Source organism: Leuresthes tenuis, unplaced genomic scaffold, assembly GCF_036924035.1.
Source record: "Leuresthes tenuis unplaced genomic scaffold, fLeuTen1.0.hap1 SCAF_13, whole genome shotgun sequence".
NCBI lineage: Eukaryota > Metazoa > Chordata > Actinopteri > Atheriniformes > Atherinopsidae > Leuresthes > Leuresthes tenuis.
Window position 1 is genome coordinate 12,811,848 of NW_027325367.1, and position 16,001 is coordinate 12,827,848.

Below are 16,001 nucleotides of genomic sequence, written 5' to 3' on the forward strand. Positions count from 1 at the left end.
AGTGCCAACTCTGAGAGCTCAGAGCGCTTTTATAGAGGAGCCTTATAGAATGACGTAGGGAAAAGGGCGTGTTCCGCACCGGACACACCGTGTGGAGAAAACCAACCAAATACTCACATGACAACGCCGAAATAATATCCTATCGCTCTTATTTCAGAACACCCGGTTAAACTTGACAACTTTGAGGCATCGTTTTCTATATTTTAGTCGCGAAAGCGAAGAGTTTAGAATATTATTAAGGCTGCTCTCAAGAAATGGAATATTCCAGAAACGGGATCCCCGAAACGTCATTTACCATATATGGTGCATCCTGTAAAAATGGGCGGATCTTGATGGGAAATGCACCATCTGAGATTGGCCGGGCAGCGACCTGACGTAATCTAAGACAACAAACACAGAGGCTGTTGTGAACGCCGCGGAACTGGGTTGATGGTCAGTAAAAGTGCAACTTATTCACAAGAACATCAAATATGAAACCAAACAACCAAATCAGACTGTTCTGAACTAAATGTACCAAACCGATGCATAGCATTTAAATAGTTCACTAAAATGTTTTTTGATTTTTTTCCAACAATCCACGGTGTCTGTCCCTGCTGTCCCACTTTTTAAAAAAAGATATTTAAAATGAAAATCTCGTTTATTTTACCTTTTTATTAAATCCTTATATACTGCCTAGTTTACTCACAGAGCAGTTTATGAAGTGAAACAAACTCACAGCTACAGTTGTAGTTTCAGCTTCTAAGTTGTTTATTTGGCACATGCTTATAGGATATATGCCTTAAAAAGCAGTACATTGTAATATACCGAACAGTGATCAGTAAACTGTTAACTACTATTACTATTACAAAAAAAACAAACAAACATTTTAGAGTAATGAATTAGATAATAAATAATGGGTTCAAATATTAAGATAAACAAACCGTGTGAAAGTGCTATAAATGACTTTTTTACATTTTTAAATATGTTTTTTCTCTGTATCTGCAAAGCAAAGAAGTTAGTTTATTTGCATGGTTCACACGAGTATGCATGATGCAGTCCAAAATAGCTCCGGGAGCTTACAACAAGAACTTTAAAAAGTGCATGTCAGGGCAAAAGACGCTACACGTGTGTTTTCTACCCGGAGGCAATACTTGTACCTTCTATGTGCAAGCTAGACAAGGGTGTGTTTAGTCGCAGAGTGAGCTGATGACTGGTTTACTGTGTGTATTTTTCCACAACAGCAGTTCGAAGCAGGATGAACACATCATTCTTAAAGGTCTTTCCCCTACAGCTGTGGTTGAGGGAACCCTCAGCCTCTTCCTTTGTGATTTACATAAAGCAGCTGCACGGAGTCTGTGAGATACAGGTTTGACTGTGAGCCAACATCAAGACTTTATTTGACCCTCAGATTCACTGTTAAGTGGGTTATTCTTGTGTTTCAGGAACATTTTAGTCTCATGTACACACATCACAATTTGACAGTATTCTTTTTTTGTGTGTTACATTTAAACTTGGGTTTGTAGAAGTATTTCTAATATATCAGACAGAATATAAAATATCAGACAGATAATACTGAAAGTTTGCAAAAGTCTAAAGAAATTGCATGCCCTTTTTATTTTTTACAATAGTTAAGTTTTCCTTTTCTTTCTTTTGCTACTTTCCAATGTGTCTTCCCTGAAAGCAACTCCCTAAAAAGAATACAGGCCACCTACTGTGCGGTTGTTGAAATAAAGTAGTTCTAATCAACGCCAGCACTCCATTATTTAACTTATAAAGGGTTAGTAATTATGTTATTGTGCCAAAGTGCATCAATTAAAGTTATAGGACTCCCGTTTGGTTTCCCGCGCTCTTGTTTTGTTGAACATTACGGGTCACCATAGCAACGCCCGACCCCTTCGCGTCAGTGACGTGCTTGTTTTGCATAGTAACGAAGATCGTTTACAAGGAGTGTCACTACCACAGGAAAAAAAAAGTTAAACCGGATCTTCGGCGTCTCCCTTGGAGAGGCCCGCTTACATACGTCATGACGCCGGCAGATGAGCCGAGAGGCGCGGTTCCAGGAAATAACCTCAGAGTGAGCCATCTGTCTGACAAGATGATCTCTCTATTGGAGCCCGATGAGCAGCGGAATGACACAGGACACCAAAACAACCTTTGTGGATTGTTTGAGTTTAGTTTTCTGTTTGAATTGTTGGCAAGGACAGAAGCTTCCACTCCAACTACGCTGATTGTTTGTTTTACTCTTAGGTGCCCCCCCCCCCCTCCCTCCCCTCCCTCCCCTCAGAACATTGCATGTAAAAAGTAAGCGTTTGCATTTAATTGTATAGGGATGGATGAGGGGAGCCAAGTTGCATCGTAACAAAGGAGGATAATTCATATGTAAATAATACAATATAGTTCAAGGTAGTGTTAGATGACACATTGGTGCGTCGATAGTTAAAATATTCTATTTTGCCTAATTTACATAAACTTTGAACGCTGATGTCACTCAATCTAAAAATAAACTGCGGCGCATTCACGCTCAAGTTGCTCTGATGAAAGCGACTCGTTGAGCGGTGGTGACAGGTGCTTGATGTTATGTCCGACCTTTGAACTTTTCTGGTCTTGGGCCGCCGGCGATTGAATAGAGTGAAGCTGCCCACCCAGTGATCTGCCGGTAAGAATGCAAAGGGGGAAAAAGCCCAGAGGGGGCTGCGACTGCCGGGAAGCAGCCGGGAGCGAGGCCCCTCTGAGCCGGCAGAGGCCCTCCCTCCTCTCTATTCACCATCAATGCATCTCACATCAGTGGATCTGTGAGGTCATGTGAAACCTAAATATATCATCAAGCATTGTCAAATAAAGGCCGAATTAGGCCACGTGGAAATTTGCTTATCAATTAGCAACGACAAATGTCATTAGCAGGTGAGCGTGAGAACGAAAACTGTGTTATCGCCTCATCCATAATTAGTGCGCGGAAATATCATAGGCCTATATTATAAAAACATAAGGGGAAGAATTTCTTTACTACCAACATAGAATAGAATGTTTGCACATAAAAGCTGATGTTCTGGAAACGCGGGTCAAGAGCGGGTTTTGTCCTCCTCCGTGTCCTCAAAGTAGCGCCTCAAGAAGCCGCTAATGACGCTGTTAGCAGCTGAAATGCGTGACGGCCAAAGTATTTTGGCGCATGTCTCACTTTCTTTTGTCGAAGTGAGTGAGTGGGCCACAAACAACCGAGCGGCCGTCTGCGCGCTCTCCACGCGAGACAGCTCGCTCCGGTTCCCCGGAAAGCCATATATGGCTCGATCGGTCCATTCGGCTATTGGCTGCTTTACTACAGCGACGATTTTGTTGCTGGAGCGCTCCTCTTATGCAAAGACAGGTGAAAGGCAGTGTGGTAAAGAGTTGACACTTCCTTTTGCGCATCATAAATATTAATCCAGTTTACTGGAAGCGTTGGAGAAGGATTAAATTATAATGGAGTTCATAACACGGGTGTAAATAGAAGTTAAGGACATTTTTTTTGGGATCAGCGTTGTTCAAATGAGCTGTTTTAACCGGTCAGATAGTGGTCAAAATGGCTGTTAACAATCTATCAACTATCTAAAAATACAGACTGTTTCGTGATTGCCATCCCCTCTTTTTCCTTCAAACGGTAGAGTCTATTTATATTACCGTGAATTCACAGGGGGAACATTATGTCTGGCTATATGATGCAGATGCTGCATACATGAAATGACGTAGTTCATTCATGTTGGTGGGCTCCTTCTGTAGGCAGGGGTGTCACTTTACACATGCATGCTATTTTGGGATATCTGAGTAAATAAAACACACGAGAGTGAAATCGTGGCTGAGTGTTGCAGTTCAGACATTTCAGCGATTTAGATGTTGAAGTCCAAAACATGTCCCAGCCGCATTTCTCCATCGCTTCTCCTTTTGTGAAATGGTTCGGTCTCGCCACACAGATTTCATTCATAAAATTCCAGCTCACTATAAAAGGCGGGCCTCTCCACATCTGCACAGTTACCATTTATGATTCCGGCAAATGGAGTAGGCGTTCAGGATATAAGTTCTCGGCTTCGAACAGACTGACGGCTCGTGCGTTTTGTGCTGTTATCTCAGAGGAAAACATGCATCCAGACTCCAACACTGAGCTCGATCCATCCTCCAGCTGTAGCACAGCATCGCCTGGCGGGGACACCCCCGGGTGCAGCCAGCATCCTTCTGACTCGCTTTCATCATCAGTGGACAGCGCCGAGGTAAAAGCAGGTTTGATCATTCAAAAATAATCCTCATAACAGACACAGAACAAAATATTATTGGGTGACTGGGGCACAGGGCTGCCAAAGGCTGTATTCCTTGAATTCTGCACATGTTTTTAAATGCATTTCACAGTCAGTTCTTTCGTTAACAGGATCACTGTCTTTGCTGTGAACGATTCTATGGAAACATGCGAATTCTTTACATTGTCAGTGTATCTGTAGAAAAGCTGCAAAGACGAGGGAATTACAGTCTCCTTTTCAGATTGGTTTGCAGGACAGCTATTTTTACACTGTTTTGATAGTGACCTTTCGTTTTTGGAGTAATGACGGTGAAAAACACAATGTGCAAAGAAGGCTATTACGATGTGACGTGTATCATTTTGATAGATTTCCAGACAGTAGCTATATTGATTTAGTCCTCGTTGACATTTATCTGCCAAATAATTGATGCACCGTTGAAACATTCGTAAAGGTCAGCTGGTGCGTGACTTCTTATTCATCAGATACGCTAAGTGAGTGATTGACTGCATGCATATGCATGTGTCTCTGATGTGGCTTCTTCCAGGAGAGTGACACCAGTCCAACAGCCTCCTTTGGTCCGACTATGACTGCAATCTCAACATCGCCACATCTAAAGTGGACCGTGCAGCCGACGGCCGTCACATCTGTCTCTGCGTCTTGTGGCCGTGCAAAAACCAAAAGTCATGGCGCAACCCAGTCGCCTTCTCCTGCAGGTGTAAAGAAGGCGAAGCCCTGCAACAGGAAAGGGCAGAAAGAGCAGGTATGCGACAGGGAGTGGGGGCTCAAATGTCAGCGTCAAAAAAGACGTTGCTTTCAATCAATCAATCAATCAATCGACTCAGGGAGCCAGACTGTGCTTCAATATTTTGCCCAACTCCTCCTCACGACTCATTTACATAGAGGTTAATGCAAGAATGAAGTTATCGCGATATTTTATCAGAGACGTGAAATGCGCTGCAATTAACTGTTGTTGCAGTTCAAATGAAAAGTGTCACGTATCTTAGGATAACCCAACAAGTATCACATAGGCTCAAACGGCTATGTTGAAAAGGTAATCAAAGTTGAAGGAGTACAGATCTGTGAAGAATGGATGAGAAAGGAGGTAGCATAAAATGCGCGTTCACACGCACGGCGAGACCGTGCCAGTGTTGCAGCATTTGCACGATCTGGGGTCTGCACAGACGACATCAGTATTCTCGCTACTCACTGCAAAGAGGATTTCTTTCTTTTTTTTTCTTTTCTGGCAAATGAAATGGCGTCGAGGAGCCAACTGCGGACGTGGTGAGAATGAGCAGGACGTGTATTTAAATGTTTTCTTTCTCCGGATTGATTTTAGCCGTCTAAAGAGGAGGAGGAAAGGAGGAGGATCAGGAGGGAGAGGAACAAGATCGCTGCAGCAAAGTGTCGTAACAGACGGAGGGAGCTGATAGACAGTCTTCAAGCTGTAAGTGTGGCGTTTTGTGAAATCACAACATGCTTGCCTCCCAAACAGAACACATACATTCATATGACGTTTCATTGAGACAGCAAGAGCTAAGCAGGGATGACTGCGGAGCACTATGGGACACTGCAGAATTGTCGTGCTTTCGTGATTTGTTCATGCGATGTCAAACTGTTTATGTGCCTTCTTGCCCCAGGAAACTGATTCGCTGGAGGAGGAAAAGTCTGCCCTTCAGACAGAGATAGCCAATCTGCTGAAGGAAAAGGAGAGACTGGAGCATGTCTTAGCTTCCCACAAACCACCCTGCAAACTCTCTCCTAACGATGACAGTGACAGGGAGGAAGAAGATGTTAACTCAATGCTGCAGGATCCTCCAGCCTCCCCACAGCTGCTGTCCATCCTGGAGAATGTAAAAGCACCAGAGAGCAACACGACAGCTGGAGAAATCCCTGCTGGTCAAGACATGGACAACGTCCCGAGCATCCCTGCTGCCGCCATTTTGGGAAATTCCAACATACTCCTGTGTTCCAGTGCAGAAGACGAGACCTTGGAGGACTTTAAAGGGGATGACTTGGATGACCTGGATGACCTGGACGACTTGGTGCCCAGCCTGGAGATGGCAGTGACCTCTGAGACGGCTGCATCCGTCCCCGACATAGACCTGAGTGGCCCCTTCAGCCTGCCAGACTGGGAAACCCTGTACAAGTCTGTGGCAAGCGATCTTGAATCTTTGAGCACACCAGTCATGTCTTCCAGTCCCACTTGTAGCAATTACCGCACAGTGTTCTCCTTTAATTACTCTGAGATTGAATCCTTGGCTGACAGCTGCGAGGGCCTCAAAGGCGGTCTCGGAGCATCCGAGTTAATGAAAGATAGTCTTAACTCGCCGACACTTCTGGCCTTGTGAATGCAAAGACGTTATGCAACATTATACTGTATTTATAATCTAGCCAGCCAGAAAGCTATGATCTCTCTATAATAATCTTTTGTAGTGTGCGCTTTGATGTTGTGTAAAGCGAAACATCAAAGGTGATGTGATTTCTGTGACTGTAACAGGGTTGAATTCTTCCATAGTGTCACAACTGTCTAAGATGAGACTTTGTGCTCAAGTGCATGCAAATACAAATCATCTGTATTCCAAGAAGAGGCGGTATCTCGTGTTTTTCAGTAGCTACCTGTGATGTGAATGTATGCTTATTGGCGTAATATACATGTTAGCACTGTCGACTAAAGTTGTAGCAAGTGAAAATAGAGGGTTACTAATATGTAGCAGCACATGTGTGTCTTGCTGTAAGGTGTCCCCTGACCTGACTTGACATTTCCTTTCAAGTATTTCCATGAAAAACTGATCATGCCATGTATTTTCTCAAGATGTATTTTATGACATAGTTTATTTTTTTACATATCAAAAATAATACTGATGCAAAAACGACAACAACAATGACAAAAAACCCCAACAACTTAAAGATGCTGGAAATAAAGCAAGACATCCACAAATGATTTCTCAGCATTGTTGTCTGTCTGTCATCTGTTTGAATAAACAGTCACATCACTGCGGGGTCTTCGTTCAGCAGCGGCTATACAGCTTTTTAATCACGTGAGGTCTGTTTCTTCCTCGTCAGATACAAGCTGAGCAGTCAGAGAGGAGAAGGAACGAAAACATGACAACTTTTGACGCATTAAAAGGCAAAGCAGAACTGAGTATGTTGTGTTATGACAGAAGGCTAAATTTGTAAGTGAAAGATGGGGTGAGTAAAAAATGGAACCATTAAGAAATAAGAAGAGCTAAACAACTTAAAGTAGAACAGCTGCAATTTCAGGTGTTAAATGTTATGCTCAAGATAATGAGAGTTGCAGTGCTAGCTTTAGAAGAGGGGAAAGTGTTATTCTAACTTGTGTTTTTTTTTTTTCTTGCTAAGTATAACTACAAAAAGAGGTCAATGTTCCTATTTCTGCTTTCGGTATTACATAAAGTGCAACCGGCTAAGACTGACTCGTGTTTAAAGTGTGTGGGAGCCGCAGAAACAGCAGGTTAATTATTTATTCATGGTTCCATCTCTGCTCCGCCATTGTCACGGTCAAGGGAACCCGATTCCTCAGCAGCGCTATACGTGCTGTGTCTGACGTCAGAGCGTGACTGCCGTACCGTTTCGCTTCCTTTGACCATAATTGGAATTGCAGTTGTTTTGCTTCCATGGCAACTAGTGTCATATTTCAGGACCAGAGCTTTAAAAAAAAAAAACGAAACAAAAAAACCCCAAAAACAAATCTAAACAAGAGCGGGCAGGAATGCTACTGATTGTTCACAGAAGGAACTTTTCCATCAGTTATAGAACATCTGTCACGTGCATGATGGTAATTGATCCAATGCCCAATATGGCATTCTTTCTCGGAACAGCATTCAAGGAATTTGCACCACAGTGCATGGTGTCGCTTTTCAACAAGCAAATGTATGTTTCAGGCCATCGGTAACACCGTGGGTACACCCACTGTACCATCGCTCAACAGAGAGGGTTTTCTTTTACTCGTCATTTACGCATGACAAAAGATCTTTGTCGAAGGCTTTACAAAATGTGAGCGGTGCTGTTTTCATTAACACCAGCAGGAGTCGCTCAAGAGCAAGCGGCAGCAACCAACAATCACAGAGCTCACATTAAAGTCAGTGGTCTAGTAGAAATGTCACATTCCCACACACTCCATTCACAGTTTTTTGTACTCCTGTACAAATAACTGCCCAAATTCTTGAAAAAAAAAAAGCATGCTCTGAAAAATTATTCGAATCAAAAGCTGGAACTGAACAAATGGGAACTTCTTAAGACAGCTTCAAATAAACATTCAATGAGATGTAACACAGAGGAAACACATCTGCATAGTCCAAACAAAAAGAAATGTGAGTTTTTATTGGCCTTTAGTGGGTGGACTTGACTTGAATAAAACCCATGAATTCTGTGTCTCTAACAGTAAAAAAGTAAAAAGTAAAAATGGAAAAAGTATGCAGCATAGCATCAACAAGGCATGTGAACTTTATTCTGCATGTACGACACAGTTATTGGGCAAAGGTTATACAAATGAAACGCTCTCTGTCAATCCAAAGCTTATGGAACCTGAATGGTTCCCTCTCATGGGAATATAAAGTGTTGACAAACGCAACTAAAATATCACTGTGGATTAAAAAGTCGACTGTTAAAGATACAAACATAATTTTTTCCAAACACATTCTCAAATTGTGACTAAATGTAACAACGGAGTATTACAAAGTAGCAATCAAATGACCTTTTTGAACAATCAAAGATATTCAGTGAGCATTATAGACACTATAGTTCTAAGGGCTTCTATCCTTGAGGTCTGTTTATGATCAACAGCAAACAAATCCTCCCCAAAGGGTGTCCAAGAAGCTGTAATGTAAATATCACATTAGAGAAGGGCACATAAGTTCTCAGTTGGATTTAAATTAGGTTAGGAAGGTGGGGCAGGTCATTATTCAGTCCACTTTAAGGCTTCTGCCTGACATGGATGCAGAGTAATTCATTACCTTCGACTCTGTAGCCCAGACAATTCTCTTTTTATTCCACTGTAATCATCTCTGACTTCATGCAGACTCCCAAATGTCGCCTAAAACCACATATGTTGAGGACTGTTTAAAAGCGTTTTCCTCCCACTTTTCAACACAAAGCGGCATTCCTTTTCTTTTTTATTGATCAACCGAAAGAGTACACGACGTCCTGGTACGCAGTTATTTTAGAGAGGTGATGAATAAGCCTGTCAGCAGCTCTGATGTCTCCTGACTCACTCTTGTTCCATCAAACACCGTTTGCCAGTAGCTTCCACCTCCAAAGCCTGTTTCAAAGTAATAAGATATCACACAACTGAAGTGGCTCACAACCAGCCATCAAGCTGGATGAGCAGTGAGGATGGAGAGTTTGTGTTTAAACTGCAGCAGAGACCGAAGAGGCAACACATTAAGATTACAAAAAGTAGAAATTCAAAGGGCGTGCACTCATTTCGCAGCCGCTTTTATGCAGAATTATTATGAGGTCACATTTTGGACGAAGTCTAAGAATGCACCAATGGAGAGCCGACAGGTCTTAGCTGTGACGTGTCAGCAGCATTTCAAAGTAGCAGCAGGTCAAAATGGAGCCAAGTCCCAACACTTTGGGTATTTAAAAGTACAAAATCGCATTTTTAGCTACAGAAAATCTAAATCTACAAAGCAACTGGCCGTCCCAGCTATCGCACAAAGCCTACTTAAAAAAAGGGAAGAAGAGAAAGCACACGATTGTCCTCTAAAATGTTCTGAAAAAACTGTACAACGTGGCATAAAGCTGAACATTATGAACACTGAGCAGTTTTCTCATGAGAGAAGCATATTTGGGTCTATATATCATTTTAGGATCCATACTTCACAGGCCTAAAGACTGTTTCGTCCACTTAAATTATGCTACAATGACAAATAATACTTTGACATGAAGGTAAAACTTTAAAGCGAGAGTATATAGAGTTACTCTCAGATGTGTCATCCTGCATGTTTAAATCATTCACGTACTGTGATGTTCACAGATCACCAGCCGTAACTTATAACTCAGCCTTCATTTTGAAGTCATGTTACCCACAGAAGTATCAACAGCACCGTGAAAACTCACAACACTCGTTTAGTCATTTGATGAAACTTTTACCGACCGTTTTGATGGGACTCGTGTTTTCAAATGAGTCCCACAGAAGTGCATGCACATGCCAGAGGTTCACTTGATGTTTATGTTTATGCATTTAGCAGACACCTTTATCCAAAGCTTCATACTAATAATAAGATCATCCTTCTACACTTATCACATACCCTTTCTGCTTGGAATGTGGAACAACAAGCCAGTGGTGAATCTCAGCCACAAAGTGTTTCATATCTCTTTTTATTCTCTGTATTTGGAAGATTTACGAGCTGGACATGTATAACATGTCCTGCTAATATAACTTGCTCACCGTACAGCTTTGACTTTATCCAACTAATTAGCAGGATATAAATCATGGGGGCGATTGAAGGGTGTCAGGATGAGATTCCTTCACATCAGCACCCTGTTACATGTCCAACGATACTCGCCTGGTTACAGATCTCCATCTCTCCATTATTTGTTGTACTACTCACTGATTCCTCATCTGTTGTCCCGTGCACTCTCTGACCGTTCTGTTTCCTGCTCGCTGTGATATTCCCGAGGAAGTGCTATATTTACGGGGATAAATCAATGTCGTATGACATGAGTAACACTGCGAGAGAGCAGCCTTGTGCCGATGCCAAGGATGGTGTTGATACGTGCATGAACTCACTGCTTCCTTCTGACTGGAGACAGGAGGATCCTCTGCTGGTCCACTCTTTTATTTAAAAAAAATCACCCAATTCTTTTTTTTTTGTTTTTTTATGTGTGGCAAAGAACTGAACCGCTACTGGAGTCAAACTGAATGAAACTAAGCATTTCACTTGTTTTTTAAAAGGAGAACATGCTTTATATGTACATATATATATAAACGTGCTTCCGTTTCACACAGTGATTATTAAATGCGGAATCCATGTCACTGGGTGGTTTTACCCAAATGGAAACAGGATCAGCACAGGGAAGAGGAGCACTGGCATGAAAGCTGAGTGCCTGATGTTCTCAGAGGAAGATTAGAAGGAAAAAGATGAAGGCAACAACTGCTTGTTTGTATCATATAGGGTGATACAGAGAATGTTTGATTGTGAAAATATGGGTTTCGGTGCCCCGATGGCACTCATTAAGTACTAATATTGATACATTTTTGCACCAAAGTGCATCACTGGAGAATCTGACGTTCACCAGACTTTCCATTCATTCCATTGTTGTAAGAAAATGGGAAATATCAATCTGTAGTAACATGATATTTCCAAATTGGGAAGAAAAAAAGAAGCAAGACCTCTGTCACAGTTTTTTTTTTAAAAAGAACCTCTTAAATGCAGATGTTTGAAGACATATTATATGCTGTCTACAACTGTCTGAGATTTTTTGGAAAGAAGAACAGAAGAAAGGAAGGAAATTAAATAGAGTAGTGATTAAAATAAACTTTATCTGTTATGTCTGCACTGTGGTGGGAGATGAGTCAGTTTGTGTCTGGAGTTGTCTGGTCCACCGGGTATTTCCCAAAGATGTGTGGATAATATTCCACAAAACACATCAACCTGGCCTAAAGAGAATAATCAAAATTAATCTTAGATTTAAAAAAAAAAAGAAAAAAAAGAAAGAAAACATGAAATTATGACTGAATAACTTATTTACATGTCACATACAGTTTAACTAAGTTGTATTTTATTGGAAAGTCACACACACACACAGAGAAAAAGTCAGCACGAGGCTCTAAACCTCCAGCAGAACCAGACTCAGAGAGGGCGAACATCTACCATGAGTTGGGGGTTGAGAAAGGAAAAGACACCAAATAAATGATAAATGCTGGCTGGGATGGTCAGTGACGAGGAGGAAATGTCAGAAGGTACTGGAGAAGGATAAACACAGTAACTGACATGTAATAATGGAACACAAACGATTAGCCAACAGGAATGCATCTTATTACACAGGCAGCATTGTTTCGCATCATTTCTGTACAAATATGACCTAAAACATGAGACAAAAGAATGACCCCGTTGATGTTCAGGTGGTAAACACCTGAATATGATCATCAATGTGGACTGACAGACAAGGGGAGTGCAATCTGACCAAATGATGTCCAACAATTGTTTACTCCTCAGCTTTAGTTGAAAACTAAAGTCAGTCATGGATTGTTAAGGTTGGGAATACAAAAAATACAAGGTGACGTTGAGATAAATAGAAATATGGTTTGAGCTGAACACAGCTCATGCTTTATATTATCAAATGCATGGTTCCAATCAAGTAGATTTGTACAGCGCAAACTCAATGTGCCTAAAAACATAGAAATAAAATAATTACAACCGACAGCTATAACGAAAATAAATTGAAAACTTTCAGCACTTTAGACCTAACCGAACGCCTGAGAGAAAATATATGTTTTCAGTCTAATTCTAAAAGAAGACGCGATTGCAGCAGATCTAAGTTCTTGTGACACAGAGGACTGATAAAACCAGGCCGAGCATAAACTGAGCCAACTAAAGATAAATTAACAAGTGCCGATAAAGCAAACAAAGGCCTAGTGTGACGAGGGCAGGAGCGAAGAAAAAAAACAGGAAGTAAAACTAAACTATGGCACATGGAAAGCCACACGACACGCTGAACAAGTTCAAATCCAAGATTAATCTAACCAGCAGATACTAACGGGACATGGCTCCTGTAACTGTCCTTCTCTGATACTATTAGGGATATCGGAGTAACACAAAAAACAAATATTTGCACATGCAAAAATAGCAGTTAGTATGCTTTCACTTCAACACCCACAAAGCAGGAAAGTTTGGCAGAGCTGCTAAACCACAAACTTGAGTTCACTCTCCATTCATCATTCTGGCAGCTGCTGGAAAGTGCACCTAAAGATCATGTTTTCATGCAAGGCTCTCTGAGGGGATGGATGGGATACCGACATGATTGTGGATTTTTTTTATGTAAGCGTGGAAGCTTCACACTCTGAAACTGACCCACGTTTTCTTGAGTGTTGGTTCGTCATCGCAACTTATGTCAACTTTCTGTAAAAAAAAACAAAAACAAAAAAAAAAAACAAGGAAATCTGTGAATCAACCTGGCATATCTTTAGATTTACTAGCATTGCTTATTGTTGTTGGCAGGGACAAATCTTTCTTTAAGAGGCAAATGAGCCCATACCATGTGTGCGCCTGTGCTGAGTGACATCCGTGGCTGCGTCCCTGCAGACACGGAGGAATTCAGCTAAAACTATAAACCTGCGAAGGGAAAACCTCCGTCCAGGACCCTCCTGCCTTATGAAATCTCTTTTTGTCAGTTCTGCTTTTTTAGCTGCAAATGTCTCCCCTAAAATTTGTCATCTGTGTTGAGAGCGGCTGTGACGCACAGCAACCCCCCACCCTCCCACCCCGACATCCCCTCGGATGGGAGACATAAATCACAGCGGAACCAAATTGGAATCTAAAAAAAGGAACAGAGTGGGGTATTTTGGTGAGCCTCTAATAACTCAGCTGCTTGTTCTAGGTGGAACGGTTGAGCTGGCGTTGTGTCAAACCCAAGTGAGCCTCGGATAATGGCACGGATAAAACCTGACATGTAATAAAAGGCACAGTGAAGAATGAGCTGCTTGATCACTCATTTCATTAAACTCATATTAAAACATGTCACTTGGTTTTGAGAATACCACAAGGATACGATTTCATACCATCCACCTCATGCATTGCCAGCAAATCAAAAGGTGCATTCAATTGCTGTGTTGTCAACAGCCCTGAATGACAATAACTGCAGGCCCTGTACGGTAAAATGAAAAGAAATGTTTTCCTTCATGTTAATAGTCTAAAGGGATGCAGTAATCACCATCCACACTAGGGGGAAGCAGCAGGAAGAGTCATCAAAATGTTTTTTTTCTGGAACTTCCTGGCACCATCATCAGAAATACTGAAGCATGATTTTGTGCACGAGTGTTCAAGTTTCTGTTTATGAATCAAGTTCCAATTTAATCAAGGCTGAAAGGAAAATGAAGTGAGCTTTTCACAGCAGCTAAAGTGTTTGAAAAATCCGCAGGAGTTTGGCATCAATCTTTCCTCACCAGCTGCAACAGAAGGACTCGGGCTCAATGCTGATTCTGTGGCGCCGTTTCTCTTTGGGCTCATTGGACAAACGTCCAAAGGTGGCCTTTTTCTGGGCCGGTCAAATGGTTTAAGCGTGTAGGGTGAAGATGAACATGAAACTGAAATGAAATGTGCTGAATACATTTTGTTTCGTGTCTCTTGTTTTCAGCAGAAAAATCTCCCTCCGCATTTAAACACGTACAAAAATATTGTCCAACAAACATTAATTCGTGTTCAGAGTGTTTTTTTTCCGCCTCATATAAACTTCAAGTTTGATTTTGAATATTTAAAATCATCGACACTTCCTCGCTGACTGGAAAGATATGTAAATATTTGCTACTGACCAGTTGTTGGCCTCACACTGCCTCATCAGGATGCTTTGAGGCTATTGAACTGACTTCCAAACTACTTCCAATGTCACAAATCCTGCTTACAGGCACACACCTTAAATTCAAATTTCAAATTTCAGATGAGCACAAAGAAACGTTCCACTCTCAGCACATGAATTTGAAACCAACATGCAGCAGTCATAGACAGAGAGGCTTAAACATCAGGGAGCAACACTGCCAGAGGAAAGCTTTGAATGACAGAATGCATCAGCATTTATGACCTAAATATTTCATTACTTCAGGCTGTCATGAGCAGTCAGCTCTTAACATTGGCTGTCATTGATACTTAAAGCTATTTAGGAGATAAATGTTATAATTTGGCGCTGATCCGGCTTAACTGTCTTAACTGTTGTTTTTCATCTCTACTCTACAATATTTTGGAGACAAATATCAGAACTGATGTGGCTGAGCAGCCTCTACACTTATGTTATGAGCGTAGCGTTGCAGATGTGCTGTGTGTGCGCGCACGCGCGCACGGAGCGTGAGTGAGCGAGCGAGCGGGTGAGAGAAGAGGACGAGAGCAGGAGTTAATAACAATAAATGTACAGTGGAACTATTCCAGTTGATGAGAATAAAGCCACATCGCACTGCCAACCCGGAGCCCTTGTGTTTTGTGCTCTTCGCTGCTGTAAGAAGTGAAGAGGGTTAACCCCGAAGTAAGTGAGACTACACTTCGGCCCCAGGAGACAGCTTCTCCCCTGTGCTGCTCGACTACGGTCCGGCAGCCGGACAGGAACCCGGTTAACACTTATTTAGCAGGTGAGCGCACTGATGCGACGCACAAATTGTTGGACGATGACGTTTGCGATCTCTTTCTCACAGGCGTGCAGAATATCCTTCCTGTTTTACTTGATTCTTTTGCTTTGCATTCCGACAGCTCTCATAATGTTTTTTTTTTATTTTTTTATTTAAGCACGTGAACAAATGCTTTTCCAGGCCTCTTAACACGTTCTCCCCCTCTTTGGTTTACAAAGTAAACACTGATTTGTCATTATTCAACTTTCTTTGACCACCTAACACAGTAGCTGATGAGATGAATATCTTATTGAACCGAGATAGTTAATTGTTGGCGCACCGTGTTTACGCGCACGGCGTTATTTTGCGACTCGTTCAGCGCGCTTGTAGGCGTGTGTTCGGTATTTCTATCTGTCAGTCTGCGCTGAAACTTTCCTGTCCTCCATTCCGTCTCTGTGTGTGTGTTTTCTGGTTGCTATGGGTGG

At 41.8% G+C, this 16,001-nt stretch overlaps 1 protein-coding gene across 1 annotated transcript; it reads left to right on the forward strand.

Annotated features, from left to right (window-relative positions):
• Window positions 1-3,994: 3,994 nt before the first annotated feature.
• Window positions 3,995-7,186, forward strand: LOC140266876 (protein c-Fos-like). The gene is made up of 4 exons (XM_072362000.1): window positions 3,995-4,217; window positions 4,786-5,001; window positions 5,578-5,685; window positions 5,879-7,186. The coding sequence occupies exons 1-4, from the start codon at window positions 4,089-4,091 to the stop codon at window positions 6,587-6,589; spliced, it is 1,164 nt and encodes a 387-aa protein (XP_072218101.1). The 5' UTR covers window positions 3,995-4,088; the 3' UTR covers window positions 6,590-7,186.
• The last annotated feature ends 8,815 nt before the right edge of the window (window positions 7,187-16,001 follow it).

Coding starts and splice junctions, on each gene's coding strand:
- LOC140266876 (XM_072362000.1), top strand. CDS start 4,089: ATGCATCCAGACTCCAACACTGAGCTCGATCCATCCTCCAGCTGTAGC. Junction 5,002..5,577: donor GGAAAGGGCAGAAAGAGCAG/GTATGCGACAGG, acceptor GATTGATTTTAG/CCGTCTAAAGAGGAGGAGGA. Junction 5,686..5,878: donor TGATAGACAGTCTTCAAGCT/GTAAGTGTGGCG, acceptor TTCTTGCCCCAG/GAAACTGATTCGCTGGAGGA.